The sequence below is a fragment of the Sus scrofa genome, chromosome X, assembly GCF_054392235.1.
Source record: "Sus scrofa isolate SSC_HxYL_T2T_F1_AM1 chromosome X, Sscrofa_HxYL_maternal_Yorkshire_Landrace_v2.0, whole genome shotgun sequence".
In the NCBI taxonomy this organism is placed as follows: Eukaryota; Metazoa; Chordata; class Mammalia; order Artiodactyla; family Suidae; genus Sus; species Sus scrofa.
The window spans coordinates 24,152,596-24,168,731 of NC_139401.1; the positions used below are offsets into that span (position 1 = coordinate 24,152,596).

General features: G+C 44.9%; 1 protein-coding gene across 5 annotated transcripts in view; it reads left to right on the forward strand.

Annotated features, from left to right (window-relative positions):
- PDK3 (pyruvate dehydrogenase kinase 3) overlaps positions 1 to 16,136 on the forward strand; it is a 159,547-nt gene that overhangs the window by 68,745 nt on the left and 74,666 nt on the right. For 2 of the 5 annotated variants that reach the window (XR_014834763.1, XM_001927439.6), the window contains exon 1: positions 14,429 to 14,772. The exons of 2 other annotated variants lie outside the window; for them this stretch is intronic. Coding sequence is in view for 1 of the 3 variants with exons in the window: in XM_001927439.6 (XP_001927474.1) it covers positions 14,667 to 14,772 (106 nt within the window). In the remaining 2 variants the exon portion in view is untranslated. Of the gene's footprint in view, positions 1 to 14,428; positions 14,773 to 15,580; positions 15,680 to 16,136 lie in introns of those variants that run through there. One more of the 5 variants, XM_021080536.2, reaches the window with a different exon arrangement.

Below are 16,136 nucleotides of genomic sequence, written 5' to 3' on the forward strand. Positions count from 1 at the left end.
TGAAGTGACAAAATCAGATCCTTAAGCCACTGAGCCACAAGGGAATTCCTTTGTAGACTTTTTGATGATGGCCTTTCTGGCTGGTATGAGGTGATACTTCATTGTAGTTTTGATGTTCATTTCCCTAATAATTAGTGATGTTGAGCATTTTTTCATGTGCTTTTTGGTCATCAGTCTTCTTTGGAGAAATGTCTATTTAGATCTTCTGCCCATTTTTTTGGTTGGGTTGGTGTTTGTTTTTGATATAAAGATGCATGAGATATTTACATATTTCATTTTAGGACTTATGTTGTTCTGAGTTGCCAAGTTTGCAGCAATTCGTAACAGCGGCAATGGGGAACTAAGATAGGACTCAGCAGGATGTTTTCCATTCAACAAGCTTGGTTTGAGAAAACGTTGGAGTAAGAACTGGTAGGGATGTTCAGAGAGTTAGTTCCTAAACAGATTTTTTTCAAGGGCCTGCACTTAGCTAGGAGCAGGGACCTCATGGGTGGACAAACAGACATCGGCTCTGTCAATATGGAACTTATTCCTTTTCCACAAGAGGAAGATTGGCATTAAGCCCCAAAATTGTAATTAATTAACCTCAAGTGTGCAGTGTGCTATGAAGGAGCACTGCATGGTGTTATGAAAGTGATTAATAGGAGACTCAGTCCATCTGGATTGTGGGGAAAGGATTTCCTGAGGATGTGATATTGAAAGCTGATTCTAAGGATGTGCAGGAGTTAGCTGTCTCAGGTCATCAGGGGTGGAAAGAGCCTTTCAAGAACTGCAGGCAGGCAATACATAGCATTTTAAGGCATTCGTATAAATCCAGTATTGCTGGAGTAGACAGAGCAAGAGCTAGAACTGTACAAGAGGAGATGGAGGGCTGAGTGGGGGCTAGACCATATTTACACTTTTAAAGATCACTTAGGCTGCAGAGGATAAAAGAGTGGAGTGAGGGATGAGAGGAGATGCCAGGATTCCAGTTTATAAGGACAGCGCAGTAGCACAGGTGAGAACTATTGGTGTCCATAGTCAAGATGGTGGTAGTGAGATGGAGAGATGCAGAAGGAAGGATTCAAGAGATATGTATGTAGGACAGAGAATCAAAAGGTGACAATTGATGGAGTGGGAGAGAGGACAGAGAGGGAGGTGTCAAGGATGGTATCTAAGGTTCTTAGTTTAAGCAGCCCAGTCAGCAAAACTAAGGAAGTTTTCTAAGGAGCCGAATAATGCTGAAAGAGGAGAATTTTGGTGGGGAAATCATGAATACAATTTTGGACATGTATAACTTGAGGAGGGGGGTCACTGAGACAGTCAAATGGAAATGGCAAGTAGGCATTTCCATATACAGTGGCAGGAGATTATTGGGAAACCACATTTTAATAGTAAATGAAGCCATGGGGATAGTGGAGATTGCCTGGGAAGAGAGAAGCAAGTAAGATGAGGGCTTAGGAAAGAGCTCTAAGGAACCCTAAGATGAGGTAGAGGAGCCCATGTCAGAAAAAGCGACCTGGAAGGCAGGGAGAAAAACAGTGAGCCCTGGAAGCCAATGAATTCAAATAGGGTTTTTCAGCAAAAAGGGAGTGACCATGAGGTCTAGAAAAACAGAACTATTAAGTGTCCCTTGGACATGAAGATCATTGGTGGCCTTAGCATGAATTTGGTATGGTGGGGTGAGGGGGACAGAATCTAGGAATTGTCTTTTCCTCTGAGTATTTCTGGCAGATATTAGTGAGAACAGAGCCTTCAGGAAAAGCAATGTGGGGGTGAGGAGTCTGACGGGAAACTGTGGTTGGGGAAGGGCTGAAAGACCAGCACCATTGCCCCACCAGAGCTCATGCCCACTCGTACTTTGCCCTCCCAGTAAGACAAACAGAGGTGATGGACAGGTCTGCAGGCTCCCCGGGCCTTAACCACATCTCGGTTCACTTGCAATCTTTGGCCAGAATCACTCCATCACTTGATCTTCCTCTAGGCTGCCAAATTCTTGATTGCTGCCTTCCCTGTCTGGAGACTTGGTTATTCTGAGACCTAAACCATGAACTCACCCTCTCCTTCTCTTTCTTCCTTTCATCCTCTGGATTGTGTTGGAGAGATTTTGTGTCTCTAGGGAGTCTGAGTAAATTAACATTTCATCACAACTACTTCTCATCCAGTAGGTATGCAGTGGTTCTTACCAGCAACACTGGCAGCCCTATGACAAAGGACAATAGGACATTTGTGAGGTAGGTGAGTTCCCAGAGTAGGATAAAGGGAGGATACAGGTGAGTCTCCTACTTTGTGAGAAGCCAAGAAGCTTATCGGAAAAGCCAAAAGAGTTGCTTGAGGTTAAAGTTTTAAATAATGGAAAGAGAAAATGTTCCTCTATTTCTTTTAATTGTCTACTGAAATCCAGCTTACATCTAATTCAAATGGAACTCTTTGGCCATGGCCCTGGGAGAACATAGCTTAAGAATGAGAGCAGGTGTTCCTTGGGTTACGCTGCCAAGTAAAACTTACTTAAGGCAAGTGACTTTCTCACTGAAACCAAAACAACAACAGAAATGTAGAGAAGAAAAAAAATGCAGGCAAAGAATGAAGCCATTTTGAGGGAGAGGAACAAAAGAAGAAAGGGGTTATACAAGGAGAAACAGAATACAGTGCTGACTCATGCAATAACCTTGAGTGGTGAAAAAATAATTGGAGTAACTGGAGAATATCAGAGTTACGAACCCAGTTTTGAACACAAACCTAAGTTTTGTGTGTAAATTTTAGGGTACTGGTCCCCCCTTTCGCTCTTTCCTTAGCCTTTCAGATTTGGAAATTATTCCCTCAAGTAAAACAAAATTCTTTTCTCTCATTTCCTGGGAAAGCTCTTGTCCAAACTCTTAGGATCTACTGAATAAGTTAGTACCTGAGGAATAACCGCTGTGAGTGACTACTTTGGCACTGATAAATAATTGAGTACTGTAGTCAGAGTTCTTCTCATAGACTCCTGATCGTCTTTTTAGAGGTCAGCTGAAGTCCAGCCCTCTCACTTTACATTTGAGGAACTGAGCAGGGAAAGCTGAAGCAGTTTTCCTCAGACCCAGAGAGCTAGTTCATAGCAGATCTAGGCCCGGAACTTGGAGGTCAGGTATCTGGTAGGCTTTGCTGTCATGCTCAAATGTGTAGAAACTGTAGCAGCCCCCCATAACTGACAGCTGCCTGAGGCCAGGAAGGTACTCTCTCCAGTTCTCACAACAAACCTTTAAAGGAGCCTTTGTCACTCCCATTTCCCAGGCGAGAAAACCAAAGCTCAGAGAGGTTAAATCACTTGCCTAAAACCACATCATCAGTGAATAGCAACACTGCCTCATCTTGCAGGACGGCCAAGTAGGGATTACCCGTGTCTAGGGGTGATCCTACACCTACACCTCAGTGGGGACAGATAACGGCCTGCCTGGTGCCACGAGGAATGCTCTAAAGCCCACTCAACCACAATGATCAACCCAACTCTTTGGCTCTGGTGCCTGAAATTTCCATTTGGAATCATTGGTAGGAAAGGGCAGGGTCTTAAGGAAATGTGACACTGATGAGTTATTGTTTTGTTGGGAAGGGAAACTCCGGGAAGCAAGGAGAACTTTTTGGACCCAGTAGAATGATGCTGGTCAGGTGGAGGCAGCTGGAAGGGAAATGATCTTTGGAGAAAGAGCAGACACTGCCCAGCTCAGAACAGTAGCTAGACTGAATCTTTGCATCCCATCCTGGGCTGAGGAGTTTATGGAAGCCGGTGGCGCGCATTTATAAAATTTGATAGATATGCTGAGACTCTATTATTTTCTGTAATTGCATAGAAATGAGTTAATAGGAATGATCCTGGGCTCACGCTATACAGGTCCATGTGTGCTTCTCTTTTTCAATAAATACATAAATAAATAAATATGAACACCCATGAACCTAACACCCAAGCCCAAAACTAGAGTATTTGATGAAGCTATATGACAATACTGAGTTCTGAAGAAGAGGCTATGGGTTAACAGCAATCTCTTATTCATCCATAGGAGTATAAATTGATTTAATCAATTTGCACTATCTTCTAGTATTAAACATTCTCATGCTGGCTATATACCAGTCCAAAAATGACATTCACAGCAGCACTGTTTACTATTTGTAGCAAATAAGTAAATATTTTCAAATAAAGAAAGAAGCAGAGTTTCTGTTGTGACTCACCAGTAAGGAACCCGACTGGTATCCCTGAGGATGCGGGTTCAATCCCTGGCCTAGCTCAGCAGGTTGAGGATCCACTTCGGTGTAGGTCGCAGTCAAGGCTCAGATCCCGCATTGCAGCTACAGCTCCCATTCAACCCCTAGCCTGGAAACTTCCATATGCTGCAGTGCAACCCTAAAGAGAAAGAGACAGACTAGGAACAGCCTAAATGCCCCTTTGGCAACACACATAACATAAAATGAATCTTCCTAATATGATACTGAGTGCAAAAATTAGTTCCAGAAGTTTTCTTACGACATAGGACTCTTTTTATGAAGCTTTGAACAATTGAAATGGGATAATGTAAGCATATGTTGAAGTGTGATAAAATGATTTTGAGGAAGAGCTGGAGAGTAATGAAATTCTGGGCAGTACACAGAGGAGGCCTGAAGTCCTAGGGAAAGCCTTGCTCGCTGCAGGAGCAATGCTCAGCCGCCGACCCCTGGCCTCTGGCTGGGAGAATTCAGATGCATGTTGGCCCTTCCAAAGAGTTCCTTCTCAGGATGGAACTGCAGTTATCTGCCATAACTTGGCAGTTACAAGCCCGCTATCGGTGGGTTTCCCTACTCCTGGGGTGGTTTTCTGTCATTCTCTCTCAAATTTGCAACCTGCACATGGTCTGCTCTGGGGAATGAAACCGAAACTCGTCTCATATTTAAGGCCATAATGATGGAGTTCCCATCATGGCTCAGTCAAAATGAATCTGACTAGCCTCTGTGAGGACACAGGTTGGATCCCTGACCTCGCTGAGTGGGTTAAGGATCCCAAGTTGCTGTGGCTGTTGTGTGGGCCAGTGGCTACAGCTGCAATTTGCCCCCTAGCTTGGGAACCTCTATATGCTGTGGGTGCAGCCCTAAAAAAGACCAAAAAAAAAAAAAAGCACTGTAATTATGACATTTTGAGCTTGAATATGAAACTCTGGAATGTTCATGAAGAGCTAGTTTTATGCATTGCAAGTAGAAGCTGCCTGGGTGCTTTCACCAACAATCTAGTATTTTGTGTCACCCAGATGTGAGCTGGGGGCCTCATGCCCAGAGGACTGAGGTGAAGGTGTTGGCCCTTCTGTCTTTGCTCCTTTGTGCTTTCCCATCCTACCCTCAGATCCCACAGCCTATCACTGGCCTCAGCCCTCCTGGACTTCTGTTCATACTGTGTTTTAGCCACCTCACTACTTGGCTTTTTCCTGCATTGCTGCTACTGAACCACACACCTCCTTCACCAGACTCTGCCAGGAAAACAGGCATTTGTAAGAAAGTACCTGTTATGAAATTGCTGGGGAGAGGGGGAGTTTTGGGCCATACAACTTCAGCCCTTCTTAAAGCCCCATTCTTCCCGATTTTTCCTCCAGTCTACTTCACCCTCTTCCTTCCCGGATCACCTTGGGTGGGAGTGGGGTGGGGCAGGTACTTCTCTCCACAGCTGCAACCTTGTATATCCAAACCCATTAAGATGCTCTATAGGAAAATGGAAATTATAGGGCTAAGTAGTAATGTTTTCTTCCTGCTACATCTAAAATGGAGGCAGAAACTTACAGGAGTCTTTTCTTTCCCAAATGGGGCAGGTCTAGCTCTTCAACAGCACCCACTCCAAACCTCTTTCCAAGTTAGGGTTAGAGGAAAAGAAAAGCAGTGCTACCTCACTTGTCACCAGTCATGTGTTTGGCAACTTGGCATCATGGACTGGGAAGGTGTAGTTTTATTTTTTAATGAGGCTTGCCCATGCTTAGCAATTTCAGTTTTAGAGAACACGTCTCCTCCCATTTTCTTGGCATCACTTCCTCTCCTTGTAGAGATTGTCCAGTCATGGCAGAGAGAAAAGCCTTGGCAATAGGATAACGCCCTGAACAATTACCGGTGTTGAATTTACCAGCTCTACTGTATTTCATTGGATGGCCTTGGGCAAGTTAACTTCTTTGAGCCTCAGTTTTTTTTCATCTGTAAATAGGTATAGTCATGAGTGCCTTGCAGAATTGATATGAGGGTTGAAAGAGCTAACCGCACCTAATATAGTTCTGGCATGATGAAGCCCAGCAGCAAATGTTAGTTACCTTGTCTATATTCACAGGAGTGTAAGAGACACCCTGCAAGTAACCAAACATAGCCCTGTCCAATAGAAATCGAACATGAGCCCCAAATACATGCCACAGGTGTAATTTTAGGTTTTTTAGAAGCCACACTTTAACAAAGATAAACAGGTGAAGGTAATTGTAAAAATATATATGAGGCAACTGATCTGAAACATCATTTCAACATGTAATCAGTATCAAATTATTGAGATGTTGTTAGTCTTTTTGCTTTTTCTTTCACTTATTTACCTATTTGTTTTTTGCCTCCTAAGTCTTTGAAACCTGGTGTGAATTTTACAGTTATTACATGTCTCAATTTGGACCAGCACACTTCAAGTGCTCGATAGCCCCCCCCATGGGCTTTAGTTCTTATAACGAGACCGAATCCCTTTAGATTTTGAAATCTGACCTTTTTGATTCTATCCTATGGCACATTTCAAATTGTGGGAGGTGACTGGCCCCAGACCTGTTCCTTTAACATCACTATTTATAGTTGTCTCGGGTGTGACATAGTACACGGTACAGCTTATCCTAGAGCAGGAATCTCCGTGGGAGGAATGGCTGTCGTTCTTTTCCTCAGAACCTCAAACCTCCAGAGCATTGGGCTAAGTGGAGGGAGGCGGGAGGTGAAAACAATTAGGGCTGATAATAAGGCTCTAGAGGCTGGGGAAGAGGCCTTCCTGGTAGGTATACAGCTCTCTCTGACAAAAATCTTAGCAGCTTGAAAACTGACTCAGGGTCATTGTCAAGTTGGCTGTGGGTGGTGTTGATGTCAGCGGTGGGGTTGGGGGTGGGAACTGCTCCTTGGCCAACAGCTTGGATGGGTGAAGGCTGTACTAGATTTGCTGATGTAACAAACACCAAGCTTTCCAGATAAGAGGTAGCACCTTAGATGTCAGAGTCCACTGCCTGTAATATTCTTGCTCAGTTAATTATGGACCCTAAGTAAACATTAATAGGAACTGGTAAGATCATGTTTGGATGAAAATAAAAGAGTGGATTCTGACAAGTCTCTGTATAATTAACCTTCATTTTTTGGGGTGAAAGAGAACTGAATAAGGCCATTCATGTTACCTATCCTTGGTTCATGTTTTTAGATCACTTCACACCCAGGGACTTCAAGAATTTCCTAAATGGTATCTCTCAAAACAGTCTTTAATGTTCTTATGTTGTTGGCATTTTGCTGTTTCCTTCCCGACTGTTTTTCTATGTGATCTTTTCATAGCTGAGCTCAAATTTAATACATAGTTTTATATCTTGCTTTCACCCACTTATAATGTTTGTATTTGCCATGTTCTCATATAGACTTCATACAGTGAATTTTTAATGACTGTATAATGGTCTCTTGAGTTGCATGTGCCATGTTTTACTTAACCATTCTCCTTTAATGTTTTTTTTCTGGATATTATGACTTGATTTTGTTTCATAACACTTGAGCACATGAAACATTACCTTTCTTTATTGTTTTAAAATCAAATTAAATCTGGGTTTGAATTCCTACGTTGAGAGCTAGTAAGATGCCCACCAGCAACCATCACGGTGGGACTTTTTCCTGAGTGTGTATGCAGGGTATCTGGAAAATGCTTTGTGTGAAAGTTACGATATTTTTTACTCTAAGCAACACAAATCTACCCAGGCTGGCCTGAACTATAAAGGAGATGTACTAGCCTGTGAAACTGAGAGTTCACAGGAAACCTCAGGAATGGTGATTTGATTGCCTGATGATATGGAGGATCCAGGCTCTTGCCACTTCTGCTCTGCTTTCTCCACAGTCAGCTTTACAAAATGGCTATCAATTGATGCTTCCGTGTGTGTGTGGGTCTGTGTGTGTGTATCTGTGTGTGTGTGCATGAGTGTGCTTAGAAAGAGTGAAAGAGGGAGAGATTCTTCCAGAAGCTTCCTCTGAATAGCAAGCAAGTTTCTTTTACAGAAGCCCCTGGAAAATGTCTCCCCCTTTCTTAGTGGCCTCAACTGGGTCACGTGCCAATACCACGAGCCATAGCCAGTGGTCAGAATTAAGCTTGTTAGTTTTTCGGTTGAGCCACATTATGTCATTACTACAACCAAAGTGGGTTATTCCCCACCCAACCCCCAACCTCGGCCAAAGCACAGTTGCACTTCATGGTGAACTAAACAAAATGGAAGGGGTAGTTACCAAGAGGAGAGGGAATGAATTTACAGAGGCTACCAAAATGGCTCCTATAGCTTCCAACTTCTGTTTTCAGCCCTAGAAGCCAAAGCACCCTGCTGTACAGAACAGCTAATGCATTTCCCAAGGCACAGCAGCTCAAAGCTCAGACCCCAAGTCTCTGTTATCTTTAGGGTTAGCTACCCCCTCCTTTTGTCCCTTCAAGAGCACCAAAAACAAAATCCAGTTTTAATTTCTCAGTAAGTTATCCTGTCCCCCCATCCCTGTACTTAAAAATCTTTTCTGACCTCTTTTAGGGGAAGAGAGAGATTATTAAGACTGAAAACCCTCCATATCTAGAAATTAGAAAGAACCAGGATAAGTGGGTTTCAAGAGGATTGGTCCCATCTAAAACAATGTGTCAAGAAAATCAAGAATCCAGGCACTTTCAAGAATAGAGCTAATGCCTCAAATAACACACATATTTGATTAAAGGTATGAATTTAGTAAAATTTCTTGCTCCTCTAATTCACTCATCTTCACACTCTTACTTTCCACTTTTAAAATTAGAGGATTTTTAGGACCGTGCTTTTTCCAAACCCATAGAATGTACAATACCAGGAGTGAACAGTCATATAAACTATGGACTTTGGTTGATAATGATGTGTCACTGTAGGTTCACTGATTTTGGCAAAGTTTTCACTCTGGTGGAGGGTGTTGATGGGGGGGAGAGGTGGTGTGTGGGAGGGGGGTGGGGGGATGTGGGAACTCAGTTTCCACTCAATTTTGCTCAACTTAAAAATGTTTTTTAAAAATGTATATTAAAAACAATTCAGGCTGGTATTACGAAAGGACATAGAGAGTCATGAGATGCAGATTCGAATCTGAACCATCACGTACAGGCCATGTAATCTTAAATTATTTTAGGCTTTCTGTGTCTTAGTTCGCTCACCTGTAAAATGTGGATAATATTCATCCATTAGATTTGCTGTGAAGAGACAACATAGGTACTTTCACAGAGCACACAGTAGGTGCTCCAAAAATGTTAGCTGAGAGTGAAGAAGCTAAGAGGAGGAAAAGACAGGAAGACCAGGATTTCATAAAGCCAAGTGATGGGTGGGGGCGTATTATAACAAGATCCACCGACCGGTGGTTGATGATGAGATAATCAGGGAGTATTTATTTCTTCATCTGTTCCAGTCCACTTTGGCTTTGGGCTTTATCAAATTATTACAATAGAGAGCTTGTGGGAAGGAATGCGATTTGGGGTGGCTATTGTTATTGTTGCTGGTTTTGATTTATTTAATAAGTATTTATTGTGACGTAAGTAGTGACTGGCACTTATGCTGGGCACTAAGGATGAAGCAGTGAATAAGCCAGACTTGGTCATAGGGCTGATGTCTAGTGCTGAAGACTCTAACAAAGTGTTTTGAGTGTTACAGTGGGAGGCACAGAGAATCAGGAAACCATACAGCAAGGGGAATGGATCGCCTTTGTGATCAGGGAAGGCCTCACTTATGTCTAAGTGATGACCATGCTACGGTCTGAGGCATTAACAAGAAGGACTAGGGTGCTTCTTTAGAGTACATAGCACAGGACATGGGTTTTCACACTTGAGCATGTGTCAGGATCACCTGGAGGGCTTGTAGACTAGTTAACCGTTACTGCATAACCGATTAACCAAATGTTAGCAGCTGGAAACAACAGGCATTTATTATAACAAACTGCGAGCACATCTATGGGTCAGGAGTCCAGGAGTTGCTACGCTGAGTGGTTGTGGCTCAGGGTCTCTCACGAGGTTATAGTCAAGGTGCAGGGCAGGAAAACGATCTGCTTCCAAGATCATTCTTGTGGGTGTCTCCACAGGGCTGCCTCACAGCAAGGCAGATGGCTTCTGAGAGAGAGCAAGAGCGAGCTACGGAGAGAGATGGAGACGGAGGGAGCGAAAGAGAGAAAATGCTAAGATGGAAGCCACAGTTTTTTAAAAATGTTGACATTATTATTATTAGTAGTAGTAATTCATGTCCTTTAAATGTTCAGTAGTTATTCCATGGTTATAAAATGTCTTCATTGCTATCGTTTTAAAAATTATAGTTGATTTACAATGTTGTGTCAATTGTACTGTTCAGCAAAGTGACTCCATCATACATACATATATACCTTCCTTTTCTTATATTATCTTCCATCGTGGGCTACCTTAAGAGATTGGATACAGTCCCCTGTGCTAAACAGCAGGACCTCATTGCTTATCCATTCTAAATAGTTCTTATCTACTAACCCCAATCTCCCAGTTCATCCCACTCCCTCCCCTCTCCCCCTTGGCAACCACAAGTCTGTTCTCTGTGAGTTTCGTTGCTATCTTAAATATGTTCTTTATGGTACTTGAATATTTTGATTTTACATTTTGTAAAGGCAGTACCAGGAGGCATTGCTTTTTCCAGTTTTATTGAGATATAATTGACATAACATTGTATAAATTTAAGGTGTACAATATAAGGATTGATAGAGGTATATATTGCAAAATGATTACCACAATAAATTTAGTTCACCTCTATAAACTCACATAGTTACAACAAATTTTTTCCTTGTGATGAAAACTTTTAAGATCTGCTCTCTTGGAGACTTTCAAAACTCCCAGTTATAAGATAAGTAAGTTCTGGGGGTATAACATATAATGTGATGACTACAGTCGTTAATACTGTATCATATGATTGACATTTTTAGAACAATTTCAGATTTACAGCAAAATTGAGAGGACAGTAGACAAAGTTCCCATGTGTCCTATACCCAGTTTCCCCTATTACTAACATCTTGCATTGGTATGGTACATTTATTACAATTCATAAACGTATGTGTTTTTTTGTTTTTTGTTTTTGTTTGTTTTTTGTCTTTTTAAGGCCACACCCATGGCATATGGAGGTTCCCAGGCCAGGGGTCTATTTGGAGCTGTTGCTGCTGGCCTACGTGACAGCCACAGCAACGCTGGATCCTTAACCCACTGAGCGAGGCCAGAGATCGAACCTGCAACTTCATGGTTCCTAGTCGGATTCGTTTCCTCTGAGCCACGACGGGAACTCCACAATTCATAAACATATGTTGATACATTATTATTAAACACATCTGGTCCAAAATCCATCCTTTATGCAGAATTTCTTACTTTTTATCTAATATCCTTTTATCTGTTCCAGAATCCCATCCAGGAGAGCACATTATATTTGGTTGGCATGTCTACTTAGCTTTCTCTTGGTTGTCACAGGTTTTCAGATTTTCCCCGTTTTTAATGACCTTGATAGTTTTGAGGAATATTGGTTAGGTATTTACAGGACAGAAGTTGTATTATAACCTAATCTTTGAAGTCAGATCCCATCACTTTTGGCCATCTTCTATTGGGTAGAAGTACTACACCTAGCCCCTACTGAAGGGGAGGAGAATTAAGCTCCATCTCTGGAGGGGAGGAATATTAAAAAAAATTGTGGGAGTTCCCGTCGTGGCTCAGTGGTTAATGAATCCGACTAGGAACCGTGAGGTTGAGAGTTTGATCCCTGGCCTTGCTCAGTGGGTTGAGAATCCGACGTTGCCGTGAGCTGTGGTGTAGGCTGCAGATGTGGCTCAGATCTGGCGTTGCTGTGGCTGTGGTGTAGGCCGGTGGCTACAGCTCTGATTAGACCCCTAGCCTGGGAACCTCCATATGCCACAGGAGCGGCCCTAGAAAAGGCAAAAAGACAAAAAAAAAAAAAAAAAATTGTGGCCGTATCTTTAAAACTCCCATAGCTTATTAAAACTCCCATTGCCAGGTCCTATCCCCAGAATTTCTGATTCAGTAGGTCTGGGGTGGGTTCCAAGACTTTGCATTTCTAACCAGTTCCAAGGTGACACTCCTGCTGGTCAAGGGATCTCACTTTGAGAGGCACTGGGGTCAGGGCCTGGGCAAGACTTTGATATGTAAAAATAATTGGGAAAAGCTCATCAAGATCTATTTATTTCTCTCAAGATCCTTCTTTTATAACTATAAGCAGCACTGAAATCAACCCACTGGTATAGCTTCTGGATTTTGCGAGGTGACATGAAAGTATTAGCTACACACACACAGAGTGGATAAAGGGGGTACAATAATACCATGTATTTATATTAAACTCGATTTATTTCATTGGCTTTGTCACAAATACCAGGGAGAGAAATCAGGTATCCCCATAAGACGTAAGAAGTAACTGGGGGACTTCCCATTGTGGCGCAGTGGTTGACGAATCCGACTAGGAACCGTGAGGTTGGTCCCTGGCCTTGCTCAGTGGCTTAAGGACCCAGCATTGCCGTGAGCTGTGGTGTAGGTCCCAGATGGGTATTCAGCTTCTTCCTGCTCATTGACTCCCACACCTGTCACCAAGTACACTCTGCCTCCAGGTAGCACCTGGGAAAGTCACTGGAGGAACCACAGGCCAGAAGTCTTTTTGTTTGTTCATGTACACCAACAGGATTGCTTAGCTCTGCTGACAAAGCTTCTGGTTAAAGAGATTGTTAGTATGTCTTTTTGGCTTTTGTTCATACCACCACCAAGATGACCAAGATGTACTTGAAAATCTAGAAGTGAGGGATATCACCACTGGATATCTTTGAGGATATGTACTACTTTTCTCCTGAAGTTCAGAGTAAAGATGCAGGTATTAAGCAAAGAATTGGGTGTATAAAAACCCAACAAAAGTACAAAAGCTAAATAGCTGCACACCAATAATCTTAGTGAGAAAGCCAGTCCAATCAGACCAAAGGAGTGGTTTCCAGTTACATTTTTTAACTTTTTCCTAGAGAACATTCTACCTTTCATTTAGTGGATGTTTATACATTGCCAAAAATAAAGCAAGTTTTGGTGGAAATGGTTAAAGCAAGGTGTACTTTATACCTTCACATTAGGGAATAATGATTTCATATATTGAACCCTGAGTTCAAGTTCACTCTTACACAAAGAATACCTAATATTGCGTAACTGTAAGACATAGTGTAAGCACTGACTCCTGTCCAGAAGTAGTGGTGCTGGTACTGGTGAGGCACGAAGGAGTCAGGGGGCTTTTCTGCGGTGGTGATGGAGGTGAGGGGGTATGAAAGATAGGGCCAAAGACCTTAAATTTGATCCTTTCCAATGGTAGTGGTGGTGGGGACATGAAACAGAGAGACAATGACCTTACAATTAACCCTGCCCAGCGGTCTTAGGGGGAGAGCACAGGGGGTGAGGGAGGTACTAAGTGAAGTGTCAGCGACCTTATAATTGATCCTGTTCCATGGTGATGGTGTTGATGACATCAGTGACTTAATTCTTGCCCAAAGTTGTTGGCCCAGGCGGGAGGGTAGGATGAGACGGTTGGTGGGAACCAGGGACGGGGAGCCACGAAACAAAGTCAGTGACCTAACAATCCTGGGCAAAGTGTTCCAAAGAGTGGAGGCGAGGGGAGGTGGGGCGGCATGGGTAGAAGCATGAAACACGACGTTATAATGAATCCCATTCAATGGTGAGGAGCGGACAGGAATCCGAATCAGTTAGTTTATTTCTGCCCAACGATGGTGGTAGTGGCAGAGGGCATGAAACAGCCACTATAGCTAAGTGGCAAACAGAAGATGAAAATCAAAGTGTCAAGATGCAACGAATACCCTGAAGTGCAAGTCAGCCCACCCAAGGAAGGTCTCCCGGAAGAGGTGCCTTCGGTATAGAGGGCCTTGAGTGGTGCATCGTATCGGATTCTGGGCGAAGACTCTGGGCCTCCTCCCAGTCCCCTAGCGCCTCCGCCACGTTTCGGCCGCGCAGGACCCAGCAGGGTATACAGCCCAGGGTAGCGGCACTTGCCAGGCGGGTCTGGGTCGCAGAAGTCAAGGAGGGAGGCGCCTACACCCGGCGGCACTTCGGCAAAAGAAAGCGAGTGCGGCAGCGGCCAATCAGCAGCCAGCGCGTGCGGCCACGCGCCCCTTGCGCCCCCCGCGTCCCTCGCGCGCCGCGTACGTGCTGCGGCCCCGCTCCGCCCCCGTGGGCGGAGCCTGCGGAAGCCGCGGGCGGCCGGCTACGGCCGGGTAACTGCTGCTGCTGCTGCTGCTTCTCTGCTGCTGCTCCTGCTGCTCCTGCTGCTGCTTCTGCTGCGGCGGCTGCCCCCGTGGCGCCGAGGCCGAGACTGAGGCCGGGGCGCGCGTTTGGCTAACGTGCCCAACCCGCGCGGCTTGGCTGCACCGGTCCTTGCGGCCGCCTGGGTGTCTCGGCTGGTCTCTGCGTTGCGCCGGTGAGGATGCGGCTGTTCCGGTGGCTGCTGAAGCAGCCGGTGCCCAAGCAGATCGAGCGCTACTCTCGCTTCTCGCCGTCACCGCTGTCCATCAAGCAGTTCCTGGACTTCGGTAAGTGCGGGCCCGCGGGCCCCCACGGCCGCCACGGTTCCCTTGGCCCGGGAGCACGGGGCCGCTGCCTTCCGGGCCCGCCACCGCGGGTTTCTGGAGCCTCCGGGCAAAGTCCGTGGGAACCGCGGGCGGAGCTCCGGGATGCCCGGGGGCTCTCCCAGGGGCTCGGATTTCGGGGCGCGGAGGGGCAGGGCCTGGCACCCGCACACCCGCTGGGGTTCACCGGGAAACACAGAAACCGCGTTCAAGGAGCCTGATCCGGGGCGGCACTCCACAAACCTGCCATCATTAGTTTCAAATCTACTTGACACAGACCTCACCGCCCTTAAAACTTCGGAGCGGAATGTGGGTAGCTTTTAAACGGTTTTTAATTTTAGATTTTTTTAATTGGGTAAGAGCTGTGTAGAAACACCTTGAGGTCGAATAAATTATGCAATGGTATTTTGTTCTTTTTCTGCCCTAAGGTGCTTCTGTGGGGCCGGAACGACAGGACTCGAACTGCTGTCCTGTTGGTGTTACGGCAGTTAGAGGCCTGGGCTGCAAACCCCTTAAATGCTGGGGAAGAGCGGACATGTGGGCGCCTAGCGTCAGATCAGGGTCTGATACAACCCGGGCTTCGGTGCCAGCACCTTTCGTCGCTCCTCTCCTTTTGTGTCCCACCCACCTTCTCCCCTGTCGGGTGGGCTGGTGGGCAGCTTCCACGCATTGAGGTGGGAGCGCAGAAGACCCGGCCTCCCACCTGCCTGAGGCCTAGCTGAGATGAGAATAGATTCCAGGACCTTCTGTTAACTGGATCGTGTTTCTCCAGAGTGGTGCCGTTTCAACCGCGGAGGGAACACTCGCAGTTGCTGAATGCGAGGGAGCTGGTTGAGAAACACCCGAAAGTAAAACAAAAGTGCGCACCCAGGTATCAGCACGGAACACGGCCTCCTGGAAGGAAAAGAAAATGGAACAGCAGCAGAGATGTTCTCAGCTCTCAAGGGAAAATAATGGGGCGGCTGTTCATTTAATGAATTTTTCATAAATGTCAAGGGATGGTGTCATGTGGGCCTAAAAAATCTCAGTGCAGAATAGGTGGCATGTTCCTTCGTTAGGGAAAGAGCCAGTATGCCCACTGTGGTGTTGTCCATACCTAAGGTGGGATAGGAGGAGAGGAATAAAAGTTGAGACCAAATTAAATTTTCAGAAACCAATTTGCCAGCGAAGGATAAGGAAAGTCAGATTTCAGTGAGATGTTGATCTTTGCATCTTAAGCTTCACTCCCAAAAGCTTTTCAGTAGTTTTGTTCTACCCTCTCTGGTCGCTGGTGAAAATTTTAGAGGTTTGAGGCAGCTCCCAACTTCAGAGTTTAGGAAGAGAATGTC